General features: G+C 37.7%; 1 protein-coding gene across 4 annotated transcripts in view; it reads left to right on the forward strand.

The window, feature by feature from the left end:
* Asb5 (ankyrin repeat and SOCs box-containing 5) overlaps positions 1–24,892 on the forward strand; it is a 37,512-nt gene that overhangs the window by 6,446 nt on the left and 6,174 nt on the right. The window contains exons 1-2 of one of the 4 annotated variants that reach the window (XM_006509520.4): positions 9,066–9,298; positions 24,050–24,129. In XM_006509520.4, coding sequence (XP_006509583.1) covers positions 9,262–9,298; positions 24,050–24,129 — 117 coding nt within the window. In that variant the 5' untranslated portion in view covers positions 9,066–9,261. Of the gene's footprint in view, positions 1–9,065; positions 9,299–14,662; positions 14,960–20,674; positions 20,751–24,049; positions 24,130–24,892 lie in introns of those variants that run through there. The other 3 variants (NM_001374794.1, NM_001374795.1, NM_029569.3) reach the window with 3 other exon arrangements.

Here is a 24,892-nt window from a genome sequence, read left to right on the forward strand (position 1 = left end):
TATATGTGGTATAGTAATTAATAAGTTACTTTGGAATAAAATGAGACAATGTCACTAAGAGGCAAATGTTGCATATGTAAAATAACTAAACAGCACACAAGGGTGATTCCTAAAGTACTGCATTGGAAATGGCCACATTTTACAATTACTGCTATCTTAGAATTCAGCAAGGAAAAAGAGTGAGGTCTATTCATAGAGATGACATAGTTTCCGAGTGAGAATATATACTTATGAAGAAGTATAAGTAAAACCTAATTACATACAAAGAAAAAGAGGGTAAATTTAAAATGGGAACCATAAGAATTCTGGCTTAGTTTTACCGAAGAGTCTTAGAGGTAATGATGCCTGGTTGAATAGATAATACACACTTTCTCAAATCCTGGATGCAAGCACTCACTGTTCTTTTCAAAGCTTTCTAATGTCTTTACTGGATTAAGCATATGAAGTTGTCATTAGCTGGTGGTAGAAATAATTACCACCATAAGTACTTTGTAAAGTTCTTGCTGTGATGATTCGATGTGTCATGGTATACATTGCAGAAAATACTATCAGAGAAGGTGGGTGACCTCTTTATTGTGGGCATAGCAGTGCATGCCCTCATAGTGGCTCCATGGCTATTCCACAGATCCTGTCAAAATTTTAGTATACTAAGCACATTTCCTAAACTAGAGGAAGTTTTTCACAGTGAATCGCCTGCCCAAGGTGATGTGATCCAGAAGATATTTATTGATTTAGAATGTCTATTCCTCTAAATCCACACGGAAGTGAAAGGGGAGGATGAAGGAAGGAAAGGAAGGGAGGGAAGGGAGGAATGAAGGAAAAAGGCATGTCTGTATGGGCTGTGAGATATGAATAGCAGTTCTTCTTTGCTGGCCACATAGGGAACCGTTTTTCTTTCCAGGTTGACAGTAACACTACAAAGTAAACTATAGCCTTCTATCCTGGGAATGGCCAGTTGCTACAGACTGAGACTCTGAGTAAGGAAGTTCATGTTAGGATTAGATTGATGACAAATTGAATGCCTATATCATCCTGTGATCATGTAAAACCCCACTGGTTTCTTCAAGAAAAGGAGTCTGAAAGTCACTCTATTATATTTAAGGGAATTCTAAGAGAGGCTGAAAGACTAAGAGGCTAGGATAGTATAGGGAAAATAAGGTTTTAATGAGTTCCTTTTGCTCCTTAGCTGGAATCATTCTATCTTTATGAGTCTTCCTAAACTGGGCAATAGGCAAAGTTTTTTTCAAAGAGTAGAATAAGATAATATTTACAACGAAACCATCCTATTTAATAAGATATAATTTAGTAAGTTATGTGCATCATTAAAGAACCTAATAACGTTCTAATATGGCTGACCATCACCACACATCCATTCAACAGTCTTTGGTGGGGACTAGAAGAGCAGTTAACATTTTGGGCCCTTCAGGAATGTGCCTAACTGTGAAGTGGCACCAGGGCAACTTTTCTCCAACAGGGCAGCCACAATTTCCATGGCACCACTACATACCGAGGAAAATAGAAACCTTCAGAAACCCATAGACTCTTTCCAGAAGGCTTATAGTCTTAAACTCCGGGCAAAGAACTAACGAACTGAAATGTAACACCAGAATACCACTCGAGTTCTTAAATAGAAGTACTGGCTCCCATTCCCTGTCAAGTGTGCGGCTTGAGTCAGAGAAAAACATGACAACTACAAACTAAAATTTACTCACTGAAAATCTGTTGTTCTCCATTATAGCGTCACAAAGTCCCTTATTAGAGTGAACCAGGTGAGGCTGCTCAAGTGTAAGAGGAAGCCATCCATCTCAAAAGGTTTAATCCTACCACAATGGTGCTTCAACTATGAGTTCAAAAGCAAGAATGCCCCTGTGAATCAACCCAACAACAACTAAACACATCCTTAACTAACCACTGATGAAAACTAAAAAACATTCATGTTTTCTAAGTCCTACCTCAGTTACTAGAAACATAATAACGTTTACCACCCATCAAGTGAAAGCAAAGAGGACTTTTTAGAATGAAGTAGCATGGTGTGTGTGTATGTGTCTGTGTGTCTGTGTGTCTGTGTGAGCGCGTGCATGCATGTCATAGGAAGTGGATTAATGCCTGCAGACCTCAGTTTCCTCTTCAGTAAAATGAAAGCGTTTACTCCAATCGATTAGTAAATAGCTGTCTCTTGTGAGACTATGCCCGGGCCTAGCAAACACAGAAGTGGATGATCACAGTCAGCTATTGGATGGGTCACACAGCCCCCAATGGAGGAGCTAGAGAAAGTACCCAAGGAGCTAAAGGGAACTACAACCCTATAGGTGGAACAACAATATGAACTAACCAGTACCCCGGAGTTCTTGTCTCTAGCTGCATATGTATCAAAAGATGGCCTAGTCGGCCATCACTGCAAAGAGAGGCCCATTGGACTTGCAAACTTTATATGCCCCAGTACAGGGGAACGCCAGGGCCAAAAAGGGGGAGTGGGTGGGTAGGGGATTGTGGGGGTGGGTATGGGGGACTTTTGGGATAGCATTGGAAATGCAAACGAGGAAAATACCTAATTAAAAAAAAAACTTACATGAGAGATAAGTTGTCTAAAATTACCAAAACCACTTCCTACTATATCTGGCTTAGAGCTTATAGTACATAAATGATTCCTTTTTACATATGTTGTTATTGAAAAATTTCAAAATGGTATATAATATGCCTTAATTTAGTAGTAAAACTGCTGATAGGTTATTCACTTCCAAGTGGTCAGCTCTAAACATATGTGCATAATGATGACACTAATTGAATCCAGTGAAGGGGTGTGTGTGTGTGTGTGTGTGTGTGTGTGTGTGTGTGTGTGTGTGTGTGTAGCAATAATTATTCTAGAAGAAGTCACAAATTTGAGAGAGGGTGGAAGTAGATATAGGGGAAAGAAGTGGGGATGGAAATGACATAAATACAGAATACTCAAGCATGGAACTCCAAAATATTTTAAGAAAAAAGAAGAAAGAAAAAACTGAATTCTTATAATGAGCTCTGTTTGCCAGGAAGCATGTAATCACGCCCGGTTGTACCTCCTAAGCATGCCTCATATTCTAATATTGTGTTAATAAATTAGGTAAATAACTTCAGAATTCAAGTGTTTGATTTTATTTGTCATTTTGCACTAATCAGTGGGGGCCCTGGAATATTTATTAAGGTGTCATATGTTCATTATGTATCTAGAAGTTAAACATTTCAAACCAGGTTCTGTGGACTCCAACTCTAGTCCTTCACAGTGAGAAAAGAAGCAGAGAATGAATGAAAAGAAAACCCCAATGCTCAAATTCATGATTCTCTGTCCCATAATACCTGCTCTCTCTACTGGCTTCCACCGTACAGAAGGATGAGTATCAGAGAGTCTGAATTATTCAAAAAGTCTACAAACCACGCAGCTCTCCAAAAATCTAAGCAAGATAAGCAGAGAATTTTAAATCAAAGTTTTAGGATACCCTTGCTTATTTTGGATCCTGTGGTTGCCTTCATGAAGAAAGATTAGCCATCCTGAGGCATTACACAGATTAGGAATAATAGTGCAAATGGTTAGCTAGTTGGCCACAAGTTAAGCAGGATTAAGTTTAGACAGCCTAGCTCACAGTTGGAAGTTATGAAAATTTTTGCAAGAATTTTTCTTTGATCTTAACTATATCAAAGTATTTCTTCCTTCATAGAAATTCTTTGAACAGATATCATTCTTTTTTAAAATTATTATTTGTTTTTAAAATCTTATCAAGCATCTAGTCCTACTAGACTGCAGGGAAATAGAGATCATGTATGGTGATTCACACATGATCTTGTATTACATTCTTGTAGCTCCCTGCTCAACTTGTAGGCAGCTCTACCAGGAAACTTTTTCTCATCTGAACTTGCTTGTAAGGTGGGAGAGGAACCTTTTGGATCCCTAACTTTTGTGAGATGCCTAAGTGTCATGAGCTTCCTGAGCCTTGTAAATTCATTTAGCTTCCTGGGATTTGTGAACCACCCCTTCCAGAGGGAATGCTTGAGTTAGGAGGAAATAGTTATACAATAAGTACTTTAGACTTCATTTTTAGATTTTATTTGTTATGCTACTCTCTTTTTGGACTCTTGTTGAATCTTTGGACCTGTTTTAATTAGCAAAAGTTAGACATTTTACTTTAGAACCTCCATCCCCACCCCACCCACACCCCACCCCACCCCTGCCACACACACACGCATACACAGCTGGTTTATTCATTTGGGTGTCTGTTGGGAACTACAAGGAGAGGAAACATTTTATCTCTAGTGTTGAGCATCCTAGGATGCTCCTGTAGTCATCTTAGTAACAAGGAAGGAGAGAACAGCATCCTTTCTATTGGGTCAGACTTTCTGTTTCACCAAGACAGTACCAGTCCAACACTCAAGGCTAAGCTGTCAACGTGGATGAGGTGCCAGCTTGGCACTTAACATTAGAGTTGAGGCCCCCATGATAAATGGCTTTCTATGTTTGCTGTTCTCAAGTACATTTGCAAACAAACTCCAGTTTTTATGTGGAAGCAAAAAGAATATAACATAACATCTTAACAGCTACCAGAAACTCACGTCTTCTATAAACACATGCTTCATCATGGTAAAATTTCTGTGTCTGCAGTCCTCTGGAGGAGAAGGGTTCCATGTAAAGTCTTTAAGGTACACAGCGTATTTGGTTTTTTTCTGCCAGCAGTTGTATTCAGACTAGAGAACACAAGATGCTAATTTTACTCCCTGTACAGATTTGTGACCCTTCTAAGATTTCAAGCCAGCAAGAGGCAGAGACATAAATGTATGTTACCAAAGTAACAGCATGTAAGGAAAACATTACTTTATGAGACCACTGAACACCATGTTCTCACACAAATGCTGGAGGCTGCCCTAACCATGTCCCTTTATGAGCTCACTTCATTAGACAGCATTTAGTGATGTTTGTGGTATTGGAGATTACGTATGGTTTTATTTACCTTATGTTCTATTCACTGCTTCAGATGTGTTAGCCTGTAATGCTTGGTAGCAATTTCATATGCAGGGGAGAGCTTAAGGTAAAAGCAGTTACCCTAGGTCCTCCTTCTTGCTTTCTCTCAATCTTGGTGGTGACTTTGAGAATAATACTTTATCTTTCTTACCATAAGTTCTGTCATCAAAATGCCTTAGACAGGATCAGTTGTGTTGAATCCCACCCAGCCACTCCCATCCTCATGACCTTTTCTGTAATGATATGAAGCTCACTTCAGTAGCTGATACTTTGCATGATTCCCCTGTGTCAAGACACAGTCCTGCCCACCCCAGCACTCTCTGTCAGTCCAGTTAAGTTTGTAAGGCTCTTTGAAGGTATTTGTGAGTCTGGGAATTGATAGTACCTAACTCTGTTTTTAGTTATAACATGCTATCGTTCATATTTTGACTTGTAGTTAATTATTTCTGAGCCAGAAAAGCTTTCCCCGTAGAGGGCCCAAGTTACCTCTTGCTCATGATCTCATGCATCCCATTGCTTCAGTGAACATTCGGAATGTCCTCAACAGATCTGCAAACAGCAGCTATTTTAGGACACTTCCTGTGGCGTTGCAAATGATACACACTTCTGTCATTAACTTCCTCTCCAGTATCTTCCATGCTGAGCTGAAGCACATTGTGAGTGAAATTACTCTTTTATTTGCATATGTTCTCATCACATCCACCAAACATACTTAATGTGCTTAGAAAATGCTGCTAGGTCATTTTTAGTGTTCCTTTTGCTCCACAAAGATGAGCATTTACTCCTTGGAGTACATGGGGGAGAAACACTATCTTCTCATTTTTCTCACTAGTAGAACAGGTATTCAGACGATATAGACAGTCAGAGAGAGCAAGGAGAACCAATAATACTCAATACGGAATAAAGATCATCAGATAAAAACACATTTGACCTCTCTTTACCTTAATGGAGCTATATTTTTTGATGATGCCTTCCTCTATTTTAAAATCATTCAAACTGTGTTGTTGTTGTTGTTGTTGTTGTTGTGCCAGTTGCTGAGGCTTTGTGCTATGTTGCCTTCATTATGATAAAACTACTCTCATTTTTGTGTTTTTCTGTATGGCATTGGCCAGACCTGAGAACTCAGTGTAAGGTTTGCTAGCAGCATAACAAAGCTCTCTGTTTCACCCCATGAACTTAGTGTGAGACGGCAGGTCCTGTGGCTGTTTGCACATGCCAATAGTCTGTTCATTACCTGGCCCCCACCCCACCCCAATTTGATCAGCTTATGTCCCCAAGTCAGGCCAAGAAACAGTTTTACATAGGACACCAGCTCCTCCTCTTATCCTTTGTAATTGAGCAGGAACATATTTGTAGAGAGACTTGGCCATACACTTGCCCCATAGGTTCTGCTTCATTTTTGCTTCCCATTAGCTCTCAGAGCCAACTATGAGTGAGGTCGACTGCAGTGACTCCAAGCCTAACGTCTGGCACAGAGATTTCTTAATCAGACTCTACCAAGGTTGAAGATATAATTCAGCATAACCTGTCCTTCATACTCAGAGAGATCAAGCTAACAGATATTTACGAAGGGAAATCTTAATTAGTCACTAATTAAATCCAACATGACGAATGAGCTTTCAACAGATTTTATTGTGAACGTTTTCTATTTGACATAACACCCTGGTTTTAAATTGGGAAGAAAAATATAAGTACTGTTTTAATACATACAATTTTGCTTTTGTAAAAGAGCACTGACAAACTTGTGAAGTTTTCCCCAAGAAATTATTTTGAAGACAACCTCAGACATTTCACTTAATCAGTAGAGAATGAAGGGTTGGGTGGTAGCCAGTGGATGGGGGCAGCACTGACAGCAACTATTCCTGTATTTAATTTAATTTATTTTAATTTTATTTTTGGCTGGTGGTCAAAGCAAGAGCTTTCCAGCCAGCTTCACTTCTTAGGCTCTTTGATGGTATTTTGGTAGCTTGGCCTCAGAAGCCATGAAATTAGAAATAAAATCTGGAGATAATCAGGGAAAATTCATGGCTGGTGAATTGACATAATGAAGTAATGAATCGGATTATGTATGCTTCCACTTCGGTAAAAGCCTTGGGGTATAGATAATTGAGTTTATTAAGACATTTCCAGTGTAACACACAAGACTACATTTTTAAGTACTTGATTATCACTAGTTCTCTATTGATCTCAAGGACACCTAGGGAAATACTCAGACAGCAGCACTCAATGCAAGCCAGCAAACCTGGGGTAGACATTGTCGAGGCTACATAGTCTACCAAGACTTTCTAGCAATGGTTTCAGGATAACAATCAGGAGATGTCTAGGCTTCAAACATATTGCGATTTCAATTTACATTGAACTCTCTGTCCTCTTTTGGACACTATATATTTTTTTTAATTATGAGCTTGACAGGGTAGTGCAGAGCTATTTACTTCAAGTCTGTCAGCTACAGAAGGATTTGAGGACAGCTGGGCTACGAAAGACCCTATCTTAAAAGCAAGAATAAGAAATACAGAAAAAATAACCTAGAATACCTCCTTATTCCTAGTTATTAAAGTATTCACTTTATCTTTCTTTATTATCTTTACTCTTTTTTTTTTTACTATCCAGTTGTTATCCCCGTCCCATTCTGCCTTCCGACAGTTCCTCATTACATCCCTCCTCCCCTGTCTCCAAGAGGATGTCCCCAAACCCCCACACACACTCTGTCAGGCCTCCCCATTCCCAGGGGTCTCAAGTCTCTTCAAAGGTTAGGTGCCTCTTCTCTCATTGAGGCCAGAATTGGCCGTCCTCTGCTATATGTGTTGGAGGCTTCATATCAGCTCATGTATGCTGCCTGGTTGGTGGCTCAGAAAGAAATCTTGAGCGTCCAGGTTAGTTGAGACTGCTGGTCTTCCTTTGAGGTCATCCTCCTCAGCTTCTTCCAGCCTTTCTGTCATTAAACCACAGGGGTCCATGACTTCAGACCATAGGTTAAGTCTAAATATCTGCTTCTGTCTCAGTCAGCTGCTTGTTGGGCCTCTCAGAGAGCAGCCATGCTAGACTCCTGTCTGTAAGTACATCATTAATAGTCTCAGTAATAGTGCCAGGCCTTGGAGTCTCCCCTTGAGATGAGTGCCAGAAGTATTCTTTCACATGAAAAATGGCTGATCTTTTAGACAATGTGTTTTATACCTGAATGAAATAAGGACACTACTGCTCCAAGGTGTGGCTGAGGAGAAGGATTTTATGGTAGGTTGATGGAGAGTGCCACTGCAGGCATTAGGAAGAGCCCACAGCAAGGAAAAAAGCAGTAGACTTAACCTGGCCATGAGAGGAGGTGGGTGGGGGTTGATGGGCAGAGAGAGGGTCAGGAGAACCAAGACACCAAAGAGAACTAAGACAACACACGCCAACTGAAATGGCAGGGCTAAAAATGAATAAGAAGCTGGGAGAAGGGAAGCCCATGTGTTGAAAACATTTAGGGTAATGGGTGGGGATTGAATTGCTAAGAGGAGCCAGGATACCAGCAGCCTCTGTAACAGGGACTTGTTGAAAGAGCCTAAAGACCATATGCTTTGGTGTGCTAATAGGCACCCCTGTTAACCATTTTAACCTTTAGTTTTATGTACATTGCTTTTCTTGCATATGTGCCTGTATGAGGGTGTCAGATCCCCTGGAATAAGAATTACAGACACTTGTGAGCTGCCATGTGGGTGCTGGGAATTGAAAGCAAGTCTTCCTGAAGATCAGTCAAGGTCAAAGCATGTATTCACTGAGCCATCACTCCAGCTTGGACCGGGGCACCCTGCTTATGTTTGTTAAATTGTACCTTAATTGGCAAAATTTAGATCTCACTTAGGTATCGTATCTTGTCAAAATTTTCTCCACACCTGACTAAATGTCTTTTGCCACACTGTTTACTTAGCGGTATGTGCTATCTTGTTTCTGTCAAGCCATCTTTTAAGTTGCCTGCTCCCTCTTCTACTTAGTCAGCTCTAGGTAAGAGGGGAAGTATCATGGACCACAAGACAGACCACTGTAGGTTTCACTGACTTTTGAAACAGAGGCTAACTGTTAGATAACAATCAGTCCACATACTCCTGGTTGGCTTGCCTCAGGCTCAGCCTATGGTCATTGAATCTCACTGGGCCAACAGACTTAGAGCTGTTCATGTTTAAATAAAATCGAATAAGAAGTAAGATGAAGCAAGAATGGGGCTCAGGAACACCTCCTAGGAACTGGATGAACACATGGCCTTGTGAGGAAGCTCCACCACAGCCTCTTGGGAGTGAGCCATGCGGCTCTGTAAGGATGAAAACTTTCTGCTGAGCGGTAAGCCATTCTGAGGTGCCTCTGTGATGCCATAAGGTGAAAAGGATCCTGCCTGACTCACTGACCCGTCAGTCATTTGGATGACTCAATAAACATCTGTTAAGGATGAGAATGTTAGAGTTTACAAAGTGAAGCGAGGGCATTCCTATGACATATATATATATCATCACTTTAATCATTTTTATCATTTTAATATACATATTTTATGTGATATATATATATATCACACATACAAAATATACAAACAACTTACACACACATCATACACACACATGACACACATGCACGTTCAAACACACATACCATATACAGACAAACACATACTTACAAACACACACAACACACATGAACACACACCGCATATACTCAAGGAGATATAAACATGCCATATACATACACAAGCACACTCCATATGTACACACAAACATATACCATATATACACATAAACACAAATATACAACGTACACACACCATACACACACCCCACACATACATGCACACTGAAACACACAGACACATACATATGTACATACTATATACACACACAAACGCATATACATACCATATATACATGCACACAGATGCACATACACGCATACCATACACACATGCATATACAACACACATATACTAGATACATACAGGCACAAGCACACAAACAAAACATACAAACACAATCCATATACACACAAATACTATGTACACACACTAAAACAGACACATACACACATACACAAAAATACAAAAGCACACCATATACACAAAATATATTAGAGAGTAAAAGACACTATTTAGTGTTTTGGGGAGGATCACAAGTATATGTTGTATATATTATTTTTCCCAATAGTAAAGGTTATATAACTTAAAGTATCCCCTTAGAAGCCAGTTTGTAAGTTGAGCTCTTCTATGATAAATAAAAACTGTCAACCTACGCTTGTTTTTATAGTAAAATTAGTTTTTCCTTGATTAGGATGCTGTGATTGTAGTGAAAAGGTTATATACAGATGCCAAAATTTTTATGGATGAGATGATATACTGAGATTTCTCGTCAAATAATCCTAGAAGTGTTTTCAGAGTACATTATAGATGATGAGACAAACTCTGAGTTGGTAACTGTTGGAGGCAGGGGATGGCTTTGTGGATGTACTCGAAAGACTTCTTAGTAGTTAAACTCTGGGGAAGGTGCCAATCTAGATGTAAGCAGGGTTTGCTTGTTTCTTCTGTCTTTTTCTGTCAGTGGGAGAAAAGCTGTTCTGGATCCAAGTCCCATCACTCAGAAATGTCTCTCGGAAATGCTGAGCTGAGGATTGGCTGGCATCCACTCACTTATCTAAACAGTACTTTCCAGAAGCAGTAGTCTCTCTTTGTCATGGCTATGCTGACTTAACAAAATAGTTTAACTGTGTGTCTTGAATTTAGATTTTTAATTGGTCAGAAGGTAGGCACACTTTCTATTTTTATTTTATTTTATTTTATTTTATTTTACAGTTTTATTCTTGCCTAATCCTGCTTTACAGTGTTATGTGGATCTTGTCACAAAGCTTCGCTTCTTAGCTTTCTGGCTCACAGTGTCTACAAGTCAGGATTTCTGTCCTCTACAAGAACGTCCATGGCGTAGGCTCCTAGGAAAACGTGTCTCACTTTAACTTCACTTTTTTGATTGGAGATTGGTGATCACATCAAAGATTTTGGTGTGTTCAGACACATTGGCACTAATAAAAATGGGAGTAAAATAGCTCCTGGGAATAAAATCAGATCCTTCCATATCCCAACACTCTCCATATAAATACTGGGTCATCTCTAGTTCAAAATATATTTTTGTTGCTTTTTCTCTAAAATTTAGTAATTTAGAGTTTATAAGATTTAATTTTCCTTAATTAACTTATTGTTTGGTTTTATCTTGGTCCTTCTACCTACTTATATGACCTAATGATATCCTATAATATATCCAGCTTGGCTTTTTCCAATCGCACTAGGGACGTTCTTAGATTCGTTGTATGAGAGGAGATTACAGAGTCCATCCTCATTTGCACATAGATAAGCAACATCTGAAGGGATCTGCGTCAAGTCTTTACTTGTTTTATTTTAAGGAAACGTGCAGCTAAGCAGAGCATGTGGAATATGATCAGACTCTGTTCAACACTTTGTACTTTTTAATTGAATGACCTATTATACATCTTGTAATCTGTGACATTACTTTTAAAAATATACTTTTCTTCTGAATAATTTACAATATTAAAAAAGAAGAGTTTGGGGGAGTGGGGGGCATGGGGGACTTTTGGGATAGCATTTGAAATGTAAATGAAGAAAATTCCTAATTAAAAAATATCCTTTAAAAAAATTATAAAATCAATGTAACAACACTATGGGGAATTTGGAACACAGAAGAAAATAACTCCTTTAAATGCTTCTAACACACAGTTTTAATTTTTGCTACATTTACCCTTCTATCCATAATACTTACACACACTGTACACAGTTACCACTGTTAATTTATTCAATAAATAATTCCTAACCTAAAAAAAGAAGAAGAAGAAAAATCTGCTACAGTCTATCTCAAAGCCAGCACATAACTGGGGGTTCTTGTGTAAAAGGGTACTGGGAGCAGAGCGGGGCTGATCCAGAGATGTAAAGTGAATAAATAAATAAATTGGAAGAAAAACCCAAAGGACTTAAAAAGGCAGAAATTAACATTACAACAAATTAGTACTAAATATATGCTAAACAACTTGACATAGACATGGTGAAAGCTAATATCTTATTTTTAAAATACATATTTATTGATTAAAATAGTATTGTATCACCCCTACCTCCTCTTTCCTCCCTGCCACCCTCCCAGATACCCTCCCTCCACTCCAACTTCTCCAACTATTCCTCAAGTTGATATTTTCCTTGACTATTATGCTCTCTCTCTCTCTCCAAGGTTTTATATATATATATGTGTTTATATTTATATGTGTATATATGTATTAACATACACACATATGTATGTGTATGTGTATATGTATCTTGATAGAACCTGATTTGGTTAGTCATTTGTATATCACTTTCCCCTCCGCACTGGAAAACCAATAAGTGTGTTCATTCTTAGTAGAAGCCGATTCTCCTTCTCCCAGAAGTCATTTGTGACCCATAGTTCTTTGTCTGGGAATGGGACCCTGTGATACTTTCTCCCTTTCACATAAGCACATCCACTGATGTTGCCATTGTCGTGGTCTTGCTCATGCAGCCATTTACAGGAGAACTGGATTCACAGAAGACTTTCTGGTGCTCTAGCTCTTGTAGCCTTTTCTCCCTCTCTCCCCCAATGTTTTCTGAGCCATAGTGGCAGAGCTATGATGGCGTTGGATCCATTGGAGCCAGGCTTCTCGTCATCTGTGGATCTCTCTATTGTGTCCAGTTGTGGTTTTCTGTGATGGTTTCCATTTGCTCCCAAGAGAAGCTTCTTAGATGAGGAGTGAAAGCTACAATTATCTGTGGGTATAAAGAGAGTGCTTAGAAAGCAATAAGGAGTTATACTGGTCTAGCAAAGTGGGGATAATAGGTTTTTGTTTGTTTTGGTTGGTTGTGGTTTTGTTTTGTTTTGTTTTGTTTTGTTTTCCCCTAACTGCACTAGAAATTTGTTTAAACACGAGAGCCATAGAGAAACTTCTGAGGCATTCTTAAATTTCTATGTCAAGTCCTCTTTAAAGTGGCACGGCATTTAAGAAATGAGGGCCTGGGAAATAACGTAATGACTCAGGCTTTGCAACCTTACTGCAGTGCATAGATGGAGAGCTGAGCACAGAAACAGTTCAGTGGAATTCATCATCTCTACCACTGTTTTAAGGACAAAGTTACTCCAGTATCTGAGGCTTCCTGTATTTATTGTACATTAATAAAAACATGAAACTGAAAAAAATCCTGCGCTTTAAACTGAATTTCTTTTCACTGATTTAATTACTATTAAACAAAAAATAATATTTACTTTTATTGTAAAGAATTCGTACTTTATTTGAAAGAATAAACGTTGCAGAAAGGACACAATAGTTAAATCATTGGCTCAAGTTGAACACCAAAACCTGAATAGGCCTTTTAAGCCTTTATTTCATCTGGGGAATGAGCTACCCATGCAAATTGCCTAAGATGAGCTGTCCCAGAGTATAAGTTTCATTGGAAGTATCTAAGCCCCTCTAGTGGTATATATCCATTGTACCTAAAACTCATGTACTAGCTTTTCTTTTGTGTGTGAGCTCTAAAAACTGAATCAAAGACTCTTATAATTAGAAGACTATGATAACACCCACGTGACCTATGGTAAAGCAAATGAAGATGGGATATCTTTAGGTGAAATTTCCAGAGACATCCAAATAGTAAGCTCAGAACTTGAAATAAGAAAGACATTTTTTTGGCATCCATTAGGGACTCATTTGATGTAAATACCAGCACTGAAACATAGCAGCAGATGTAAACAGGTAGAGCGTGGAAACTCATTTTCTTTATTAAATAATTTTTCCTCCTACTTGACTTATTGCAGGGAGACAGAGCTCTGGCTATTTCGTTTCCTCTCTGAGCCGATAGCAGCTAAAGCCTTATTGATGGTAATAACGAAGTCAGATATCAGGCTCTGTCGCCAGTATTCATCTGGGCAGATCTCAGTCTGTTAATACCCGGTAACATGATGAGTGGCTCAGTTAATCCTTGGAGTCCCATCGCACTTCAGTTGCTATTCGTCCCTCCATCATGGCCTGGGAGCCCTGCTCGGCGCTACATGCCAGCAAAAGAGAACAGGCACATGTTTACTTTTTCCTCTCATCCCTCCAACTTCTCCTTCCGTTACCATTTAGGGTAAAAAGTCTCAGCTGTACTTAAATTGCCTGCTGACATCTTTTGGTTTAGAAATGACCTCTGGGGAGGAAAGCACGATAATGAGCTGTGCCTATATAAACGAGATGTCTGCAAGTTTTAAATTCTAACCTTAGATCCTCACAAACTTAAGACATGAGTTAGATACCATCTGGTCCTAATGCGCACATAATGCTTATGTCTGATGATGGTGGAGCAAGCCTTAGACTCCCTAATCACTCCCTGATCACTGAGCTGTATGACTGAAGTTCTGTCTGCAGCCATCGTCAGTGGGCAATTTTACATTTGATCGACTTGCATATCATACAAATAGGCTTTGACACCAAAGTAACAGCTTATTTGTCTTCTGTTCTTACCAAGAAAAGCTGTCTTAGTAATGTTTCCCATTTTGGATCCCACAAAGAGTTAAACATTTCTTGCTGCCGAGAGTCTCTGCTTTAAAAATAGAAAATGGTACAGCATTTCTGGCCCTTCCCCCCACACTGCATCTACCAGCCCCTTTCCAAGTATTTCTGAGTAGAGTTCAATGTTGAAGCCTTTCTCCAGACTGCACACAGGAACCTTTGTGAAAGTCTGAAGGGAAGGAAAAAGTAGGTAGAAAGCCAGATGCTACTATTTCTTCTGGGTAGAGCACTTGTTCTTGTGACACCTGCTTGTTACAGACAAAAAAAAAACACCAACCCAACCAAGTATGTCTGCAGACATTGCTGTTGAAGGGAACGGCATTGAGCAAATGCTCATGAAAAGAAAGCTAGCAAATGTAGAGGAATGCTCTTCTAAGCGAAAAGCTAGCTGGGGTATTCTGACGAGTCAAGGTTAGTATAGCAGGCGCTGTAATAAACTACGGTGACCTCTTTTCGCAAATACTAACTTGAAACTGTGGTTGCTTTCCAGAATGCGGATTTTGAGGTGTGACTGTACGGCATGGACAGTGTTCTCATCTTTTAGTTTTGTGACAATGCCACAAAAGTGATTCTCCACTTTGATTGTATATTAAAGATGATGGTAAACTTTTAGAGTCTGGCTTAATCCTCTTTTCCTTTTGTCAGGTATCTCTAACTGGTATGGAAATGGATGTGGGCTATTAAGCAGGAAAAGGCTGTTTATAAGCAACATCGACTTTTAAAAATCATGTAAATTAGGCCATAGGCTGGAAGGATGATTTCAGAAAATGAGTGTGAGACTTTTGTGGAGATGTCCTCACACTTTGTGAATATTAATAATAGAAAATCATATTAAGTATAAAAAAGGATAAACATGGCAGTTAAAAGAACAATTATGAGGTAATTTTATGTTAAAAAGAGAAAACACCTTAGCAAATAACAGAACGCCAATATAGTCCATGAAAGATTGAAATGTGGTTTAGCCCTGGGTGTCATATGCCTGTTTATTTGTACTTCATTTTATCTACTTATTAAAATATTAATTGTAAATAAAAAATTTTATATACACATAAAAGATAATTTAAATGTTGGAAACAGAGAGTCTGAAACAGTGTTTTCCGACCTTAACAGTTATGTTTACTATATGATAGGGTTTGAAGATGGTTAGTTGTAAATGATGATCACTTTTTAGACAAAGCATTTTTAAGTAGGAACACATGTTGTTTTCTTTAAAAGATTGAAACTAGTAGTTGGATTGTTTCTTCTCATTACAAACCTGTCTCCTTTTTAAATGTTATCAATATGCTTAACAATAAAATCGCCCAGTGATATGAGTGAAGAGTTAACTACAAAGGGAGCAGGCAGAAACAAATGAGCTGTCATTTTAAAATACAAAAGCCTGATTCAATGTTATTTCATAGTGTGTTTATTACTTGCTAGAGTAGTGGCAGCCCTCGGAAAGCATCAATAAGTAGCCTCGCAGCACGGTATAAGCTTTTGTGTCTTCAGTGACTAAAGTGATTATGGTAGAAATGAAGATCTTACAGACTTTTCCTGAGGAGAGGAAAAGATCTCTGTGGTAGGCCTCAGAAAGTAGTGATAATTTGTGTGTGGGAGATGGCAAAAATCTAGTGTTTAAATTCATCTCAATGAGTCTCTTGCATCTTAGTTCAGATAGAAACTCCATAGAAGGTTGAAAGAAAGCCATAAAATTGCATTCCAAATCTAACTTTGATAAATGACCTTTGACCTACTTTAAACCTATTGAAATTATGAGAAATGAGATATTGTCTGCATATATTTTCAGGGAAAAAAAAGCCAGACTTATTTAAGCAAACTTCTATTAGATTGAGGGTCAGAATTTTCCAACTCTGTTAATATGAGTGTAAATAGGTCCAGACATGATGCAGGTCATTTGATGATAAGGATCAAGTGTTTAGAAATTTATCCTAAGCATATGTGTAGGTATATTGACAAAGGTATGTGATTCTGCTGACTTCCTAAATCTAGAAGTCATTTGAGGGCCAGGAAAATTATAGATAGGTAGAATTTTATGATTTACCAATAAGGAGATTTTAAGGTCTTCAAATCAAGGGTTCAATTCCATTGGGTTATCTACTTTGATATATAAGGGGAGTCATTAAGTAGTCAGCTAGAAGTAGAATCTCAAGTTGAGAAGACAATTAGAGTCACCAATATGTGGGGAATATTTATACCCAGAATAATGGTTCAGAGTATAAGAGAAATATGCCCTCTGGCCAAGCTTGTCAACTTGGGTTTTGTTCTTAGAATCCACATAGTAGAAAGACTGAAATGTTTCCTTCAAGTTATTCTCTGACCTCTACCCACATGTGTTGGCCTGAGTGTACATGTAACACATGTACATGTATACGCACAGACACACATTAAACAATTAAATGTAATAAAAAGTATATTAATCATTAGTTGATATATGGTGAGGTATAGTATGGCTGTCAGAACTGGACTCTATCATATAGTGGTTATGTAAAATATTACAGAATTTCATTTTGTGACATGAAACAGTGTAACTAAATGAAACAGAGTACTGACATGGTGGGTGACTTTTGTGATTTCAGCCTACTAGAAGCTGAGGCAGGAAGATTTCCATTGAGTTTAAGACCAGCCTGAGTTACCTAATGAGATCCAGTATGGACTGGATTATACTGTCTAAAAACCTTGAAAACAAAACCCCAAGTAGACTGTGAACAGTGTGGTTGCATCTCAAATTGACATGCTCATTTTTTTTAAAAAAAGTTATGACTAGTGGTAGAATTGTCATTTGCCAATAGCAGGGCTTTAGGGGCCTCAAATGAAGGATTCCCTTAAGTTGAATTGCCTGTTTAGACATCTAAATGAAGAAGTTGAATAGTCAGGTGGAAATGAAAGATCAACTTTAGAAGAGAGGACTGGTCTAGCAATACACAATTAGGGTACCCAGTCTGTGGGTGATATTTATACATAGGGACTGGTAAAGATTTCATGAGTTAGTGAAGAGACAAGCTAAGGCCTTAGCTTGGTACCATGAGGATCCAAGATAGAGAGGATTTGATGAAAAGATAACAACTGAGCCAATAGGAGCTTTTTCCTATCAGAAAACACAGGAACTGTCAGTGCTTATGAAGTTCTTGAAAACCATAGGCTTAACCTTAAGACCATGTTACTATGGCCATGTGGCAGTATGGTAATTCTGTTTAAACCAGTGGGGAAACAAAACAAGTAGCTGCTTTTAAGAAAACAATGTGCTTGCTTTTAGAAAGGCTTTGAGAAGTCAGGACATTGTCTGGATGAGTGTTCCAATGAGGGCACTGAGGTTCATGAGCAATCAGGCGGACTCCTAGAGTATGGAGTTGTCCGTATATGCAGGATGCCTGGTCCAGCTCTGTGATCATTCTATATCTACTCATCTCAATTATGGATACTAGACAAAAAGGGCTAGGTGATACAAACCTCCATAATCACATTATTCTTTCTTCTATTCATTATATGGAGCTAATCTGTTTCTTGTAAGAGGTAGTCACCGTAAGAAAAACAATTAGGAGCCAGTAATCCAAGCTGAAATACCATGCCAAAACCAAGTCCATCTGTATTTGCTTAGGCATTTCCTAATATTTACTCATACATGATAAGGAAAGGGGGATCAAAATGATGCTAGATGATGAATTGAAATCACAGGAGACTTCATACTGATGGCTGCTAGTTTGTACAATGCTAATCTCTTAATAATGTATTTATTCATAAACTCATTAATTCCAAAAGCCCATCTCAAAGTATAACCTTAAACAATTTTCCACATTTATTTTATGTGTATGAGGGATGAGAGTTTTCCGTACATTTGTGTATGTGCACTGTGCACATCTGGTACCAGTGGAGATCAGAAGAGGTGGTTTTCCATTCTGGAACTCTAGTTATGGATGTTTGTGCACCATCATGTGGGTGTTGGGACCCAAACAGGGTCTTCTGAGAGCACAAGTTCTTGTAACTACTGAACTCTCTCTCCAGTCCTCTACTTGTCTCCATGGTTTCTGTGTGTGTTTTTGGTTTTGATATTTTTTGTCTTATTGGTGTATTTAGTGCATTTCTATTTTGATTTCCTTTTTTTTTTTCTTTTTGGAGGACTTTCCCATTTTTAGTTCTCTTTCTTTCTTTCTTTCTTTCTTTCTTTCTTTCTTTCTTTCTTTCTCTCATTTTTAGAAAAGATGTAGGGAAAACATGAAATTTAGCTGGTTAGGTAAAAGGGGAGGATATGGGAGGAATTGGGAGAATGAGGAAGGAGAAAGAATATGTTTAAAACATTTTGTATGAAAAGTGATTAATAATGATTTTAAAGAAGAAAGTAGTTAAGTATACCATCACTATTTGGCTTTCAAATGAAATGTGCTATTCCATTTCATTGGCTTCACATAATATTTTAATCAGCGATCATAAAAATGGCCACTAATGTCTATTGATTACAATGCTGATCTGATTGCTGAGAATCCAATAGAATCTATGATTTTTTTGTAATTATGACAAAAAGATAAACTGACCTAAGATCAGTTGAGTATAGTTATGTAGTTATAATTTATTTATTTGATTGTAATAAACTCAGCAGTGGTGTTAGCTGCTTTCTGTGAATGTTTTTACCATATATATATATATATATATATATATATATATATGTGTATGTATATATATATACATACACACACACACACACACACACACATATATATATATATATATATATATATATATATGTATATATGATCAACTATTTTCTTTTTTGGTCAATGACTTTAGAAAGTAGGAACAATTTTTAATTTTTTAAAAAAGTGATATATATCTAAAAGTTCCAGAGAAAGAAACATGAAAATATTTATTTTATAAAAGTTGTATTCAAACACTAGGCTAAGTACTTTATTAACACTGCCTTCAATTCCATGAAGGAGGTGGAGTTATTGAAACATTTGCAATTATCAAAATCTTATTTTCAGGTGCTGACTTCCAAAGCTCACATAGGTAGTTACTTATGTACACTTTAAATAAAAAACGAGAATACCTTATCTGATGTCCAAGTTCATCATGAGTGTGTGGAAGCCCCATTAATCTACAGTGGTTAACTGGTATGATGAGATTATCTCCCTCAAATTAAAACTTTTTCCTGAAAATGATCTTCAAATGCATGTCTCTTGATTTGGGGATATTTATAGGAAAAAAAATGATCAGGGAAGACATTGAGCATTTAGTTCGTTTCCCTAGGATAAACTGTAACAGGTTTTATTTTTCTTAGCTTTTGTATTTCTGTCCAACCCCAGAGGCACATAGGCTGTCTTATGAGAATCTGAATGATTCATAGTGAACAATAAGAAATTAGAGTAAGTTGCATGGCCACGTAATTCAGTCTATCATTCTGTAGCAACTGAGAGTCCAGCTAAATCTAGGATAACATTATGAAAAGGAAAGTTCCATAGAGATGATAATAATAGCAAGGCGTGATCAGTCTCGGTTCTTGAAGACACAGGTTTGACAGTTTCCTTCCCTCGTAGTAAGCATGACCTTGAGAATTTCTGTTTATCTGGTTGTTTGAAAGCACACAGAATAGCTTATTTCCTGTCTGGTGACCTATTTATAAATATGTGAAAGGATATTGACTAAATGCTGTTGGGCCTGCAGCTTACATATGATTGGGGACTTCTTTAATTTTTCAAGCTGCAGAGTTTTACAAAGGATTCTATTAGAAAACAAACAAACAAACAAACAAAAAACCCCAAGCAGGTGTTTCCAAACTCCCAAGTCCTTTACAACATTGCTAAGTTGGCTCTTCAGGGAGTCTAGATGTCACTTCACTGATGGGGCCAAGATTCTGAGCAGGCAAAGATTAACTAACACGATCTCCTCATAGGCAAGGGCAGAAGTAAAAGTAAAATGCTTTCATTTCCTGACAGGAGCTGTGGTCTTAAGGATAAAAATAAGCTAGGGTTACTATTTCTCAGAGAGGGCACTCAGTGAGGGGGTGAGAAAACATTTTTGAAGACAGATCGAATTTTCTAAGCACCAAGTCATATTACAAGGAGCTTTAAGGTCCTTAAAATGGCTGAACACAACTAGTAGATGACAAGTGATTTTTTGTTTTCTTTTTCTTTTTGTGCTTCTAAAAAAAAGATGAGTCGGGTTTACCTCAGCAGTGGCTGGCTTGAAGTGCCATGGGGAGATGGTGACTTAGGTATGGTATAGACCTTTATGAAACTGTATACATATAGATATTAAACCATGAATGTTTTGCTCTTGTGGTGTGATATTTACAAAGCAGAGCAGGCTCTTACCATGTAATAATAAACCAGATGTCTGAGAACTAGTGCTGTTTCTAAATACAGACACTCACCCCACATAGCTCCTCAGACCATAGCAGTATGCGTTTACAGATATTTTGTAAAACAATTTCATACGGATAATTTATCTTGATAAGTTAAGCTGAATATTTTTTCCAGTAAGGATTTTATTCCTAGATACTGGACAGAGATTGAAATAGCTATATATGAAAATATTTATATCTTGTTTGATCTTAGAAAACATAAAACATATAAAAATAATATAAATCATGTTCATATGGGAAAGTATAATATTTTACACTGAATGTATTTGAATAGATACTTGCAACTTATAGTTGCTAAGTTTCTGATTTTGACTAGGAATAGAAGGGACGGGTGAAAAGGTTTTGAAACAGAATTAGGATGCAATTTAACATCTTTTGATTTTCATGTTACAAGATTAATTATAGAAAAATTCCTAAGGAATTAGAGGAAGCAAGTGATATGTGGTCATTTGGGAATTAGTTAAGTGGAATTTAAAACAAACCAGTTTTTGTTTTTGTTTTTGTTTTTGTTTTTGTTTTTGTTTTGTTTGTTTCATGACAGTGTTTCTCTGTGTATCCCTGGCTGTCCTTAAACTCATTCCGTAGACCAGGCTGGCCTTAAGCATAGAGATCTGCCTGCCTCTGTCTCCTGAGTGCTAGGATTAAATATGTATGCCATCACCTTTTGGCTAGCAAATGATTTTTGTATAGGCTTGTATGCATATTATAAATCATTTCTTTAATAAATTGGTTCGTTGATTAACTGATTAATCCAGAAAGAAAAGGTGTAATGCAGTTATTTATTTTGGTGTAGATGGGACCAATTGTTCTGAGCATCAGTGCAGTCATTCTGGTTAAGAAAACATTAGAATGCAGAGGCAAGCTTGCTGGGAAGGCTGTGGAGAAGCTCTCATCTATAAACCTTGTTAGCTTTGTTGCTTCTTAAAGGCCTTCATAACACTGGAAAGGACCTGCCCTAAAAACAAACCTTCAGGTGTCATTTTTTTAGGCCTTTGTCAATCTTAGCATCGGTCTGTCTTGTCAGAGACAGTAGAAAAATGGGTAGTCATAATATAGCAGAATCATATAATTTGGCATCTGTCTTTAGCACAAATACAAATAGTGAACTTTATTACATCGTTATAAAAGAACTAAAAACTTGACCTTGCAAATATCATACATTATTGAATTCAAGCACTGGTTATTTGAAACTCATTGATTTTCTACCTCTCTGTGGATGAAACTAAGGGTAGTAGTCCCAATATGTGATCTGTTTTGAAAGCCAACATTTTCTTTCCTGTTTGACTGCTCACTGTAAGAATTAATCTACATTTTGAATTCCCCACATTCCATTTTGCACTAAAATCTTTAGTAATAAAACAAACAAATGTGTATGATGGGCAAAGCATTATATTTCATCTTGGAAACTAGGTCACAGCACATATATGAAAGACAGAACATAAGTAGCGGGAGTTGGTTAGCTCCACCCATTTTGGGGGTTTCAGGGACCCAACTCAAGTTGGCAAGCACCCTTATCTGCTGAGCCACTTCACCAGTCACGAAATTGTCTTTTCTTGGTTGCTTGCTTACTTGCTTCCTTCCTTCCTTCTTTCCTTCCTTCCTTCCTTCCTTTCTCTCCTTCCTTCCTTCCTTCCTTCCTTCCTTGAATATGTGTGTGTGATGTATATGCCTGGGTGCATGTCAGTTTGCATGTATATAGGTGTGCATATATGTAAAGTGCTTAGACCTAGTGTCATACACATAGTCTATTTAACATCAACTAACACCATCATGATTTATAAGTCAACAGTAAAGAGAAGATGTTCTTTTGCCCCCTTACTCTAATATTTGTAATTTTCAGTAAAATGTTGTTATGCCATTACATATAAAGAGATTGTTCACTGACAAGTGACTCTAAGCCTCCATGTCACACTCATGTGCTCTCTCTTTTTCTTGTCACATATATCCAGACTTTGGTCTGGAATTACTTGGCCAGCGTTTACAGGGTTCTAGTCAAGCTTGGGTAGAATCAAATTGGGCTTTTGAATTCTCTAAAAGATGGAAATAATGAAATCACTTCTAAAATACAGCATTCTTCTGGACTTATGGCTCTAATAATTTTATGATTTATTTAGAAAGCGTTTCATAAAACTTGCATTTTTATGAACAGTCAAGTGACTTTATAACAACTTGTGTGGTAAAACCAATCAAAACCTGTAAAATTATTACCCTATCTTATGAAATTAACAGTAGAAGAGAAGCAGACAAGAAGATAGATATTAGTAGTCATAACCATACTATTTTATGAACATTTTCTCTTTAGTCAATGTTGCTTTTATGTCTTAAAATGTATCTGAATAGGTGTTTTCTGGCAGTCCTAGTCTGTTTTTAATCACTTTAAAGCCCTTTAAAGTAATCACACTGATCTATAATATTATAGATATTATCTATAATATCCAGGAAATTAAACCAACAGAGGCAGGCCTGGGCTCTTTTAATTGCAGGAAAAATACCCAGAATAAATTTTAACTGCTCAAGTGACCACAGGGAAAGAGAGGTAGGAGCACTTGATGTGTCTCTTCGAAGAGGAGGAGAAGAAAGTTCACGCAAGAAGACTGCTTTACCTAGTGGGTGGGGCATAAGAGTCACTTGAGAAGGGGGAATTATGGAGCATTACATCATGGCATAGGTTGGGAGCTAAGTGCCCTGACCCACCCACACCAAATACATGGAGAATGATGCTCTACCAGTGAGCCTTTGACAATAGTAGCACCATTTCAAAAATAGCTGCCCCTGTACCCCTCTGATTACTCTTTCTAGAACCCCCTGAGGCTATACTATGTTTCAGACTTCAGGATTAGCTACTTGACCATCTTAGCAATATTTTACAGCTCACCCACATCAGGACCAGGACAGTGTGAGGCCTGTGATTAGGAGGAATAACAGGACAGGCTTAGAGTGTGGAGACATGAGTCTGGCTGTGAGCACTGCTAAAAATACAGTAAATACATTTATTTCTGGTTATGTATGGGCAAGTTTCCAAAGATCGGAACAGTAACTGGGTCACCTTGTTAAATGCTGACTGTGTCCAATTTATATGTTATTAGAACTGATGGAGCCGAATAGAGTTTACATTGACCCCACGATTTCTTTGTTGTTCTTCTGGACAGGATCCTGGGCAGATCGATCACCACTGCATGAAGCTGCAAGTCAAGGTCGTCTTCTTGCTCTGAGGACATTGCTATCACAAGTAAACTATTACTTTATATCAGCTCCCTTCCTATGCGCATAGAACACCTTCAAAACAAACCCACTCAAAAGTCATGAACTTAAAGTGTCACTACTGTTCCTTCTTTATAACTTGTATTAGAGAAGACCATAGTTTCCATTTTACATTTAAAATTCCTTCATGAATGTTTTGTTATATTGCTGTGTCTTCCTATTTCAACTTTCTCTCATAGTATATTTGGCCATTAATAAGGATATTTAGAGACTAGCGCTTTTATTTATGTATTACTTATTACTCTAAATATTCTTAATTTGGTGTAATATGTATAGCTAATTATAGACTTAGTTTGGTCATATAATATCTCCAAAGGGGTAGTCAGAGCTGATGTGGAAACAGCACATTTTACATTATGGTAGTTTATGAAATATTATGATAAACTGCTTTTGAATGCAAGAAAGTGTTTATTTCTATACCTGCCTGCTTCTTCAGAGTGAGCAGAGGGAGAAAGAAAGACAAGGATTCCTCCTACAAGCAGAAAGTAACTTAGCTTGGATCAGCCCATTGAATATTCACAGCCTCCTATCTGACTGTAATATATACTCAGTGTTGGGGCATTAATAACTCCCCGTGGGACATAAAAAGAAATTTCTCAGATGGCTATGAGAAAGGTTAGTTCCTAACAACCTAGTTTGAACACCTGACGCTTGAGGGCAGTCACAGGCTACCCAGAGTTTCATTTTCTCACCTGTAACATGACCATGTGTCCAAGGTGTTCCCTTGGAGT

Source organism: Mus musculus, chromosome 8 (genome assembly GCF_000001635.26).
Source record: "Mus musculus strain C57BL/6J chromosome 8, GRCm38.p6 C57BL/6J".
NCBI classification, from domain to species: Eukaryota; Metazoa; Chordata; class Mammalia; order Rodentia; family Muridae; genus Mus; species Mus musculus.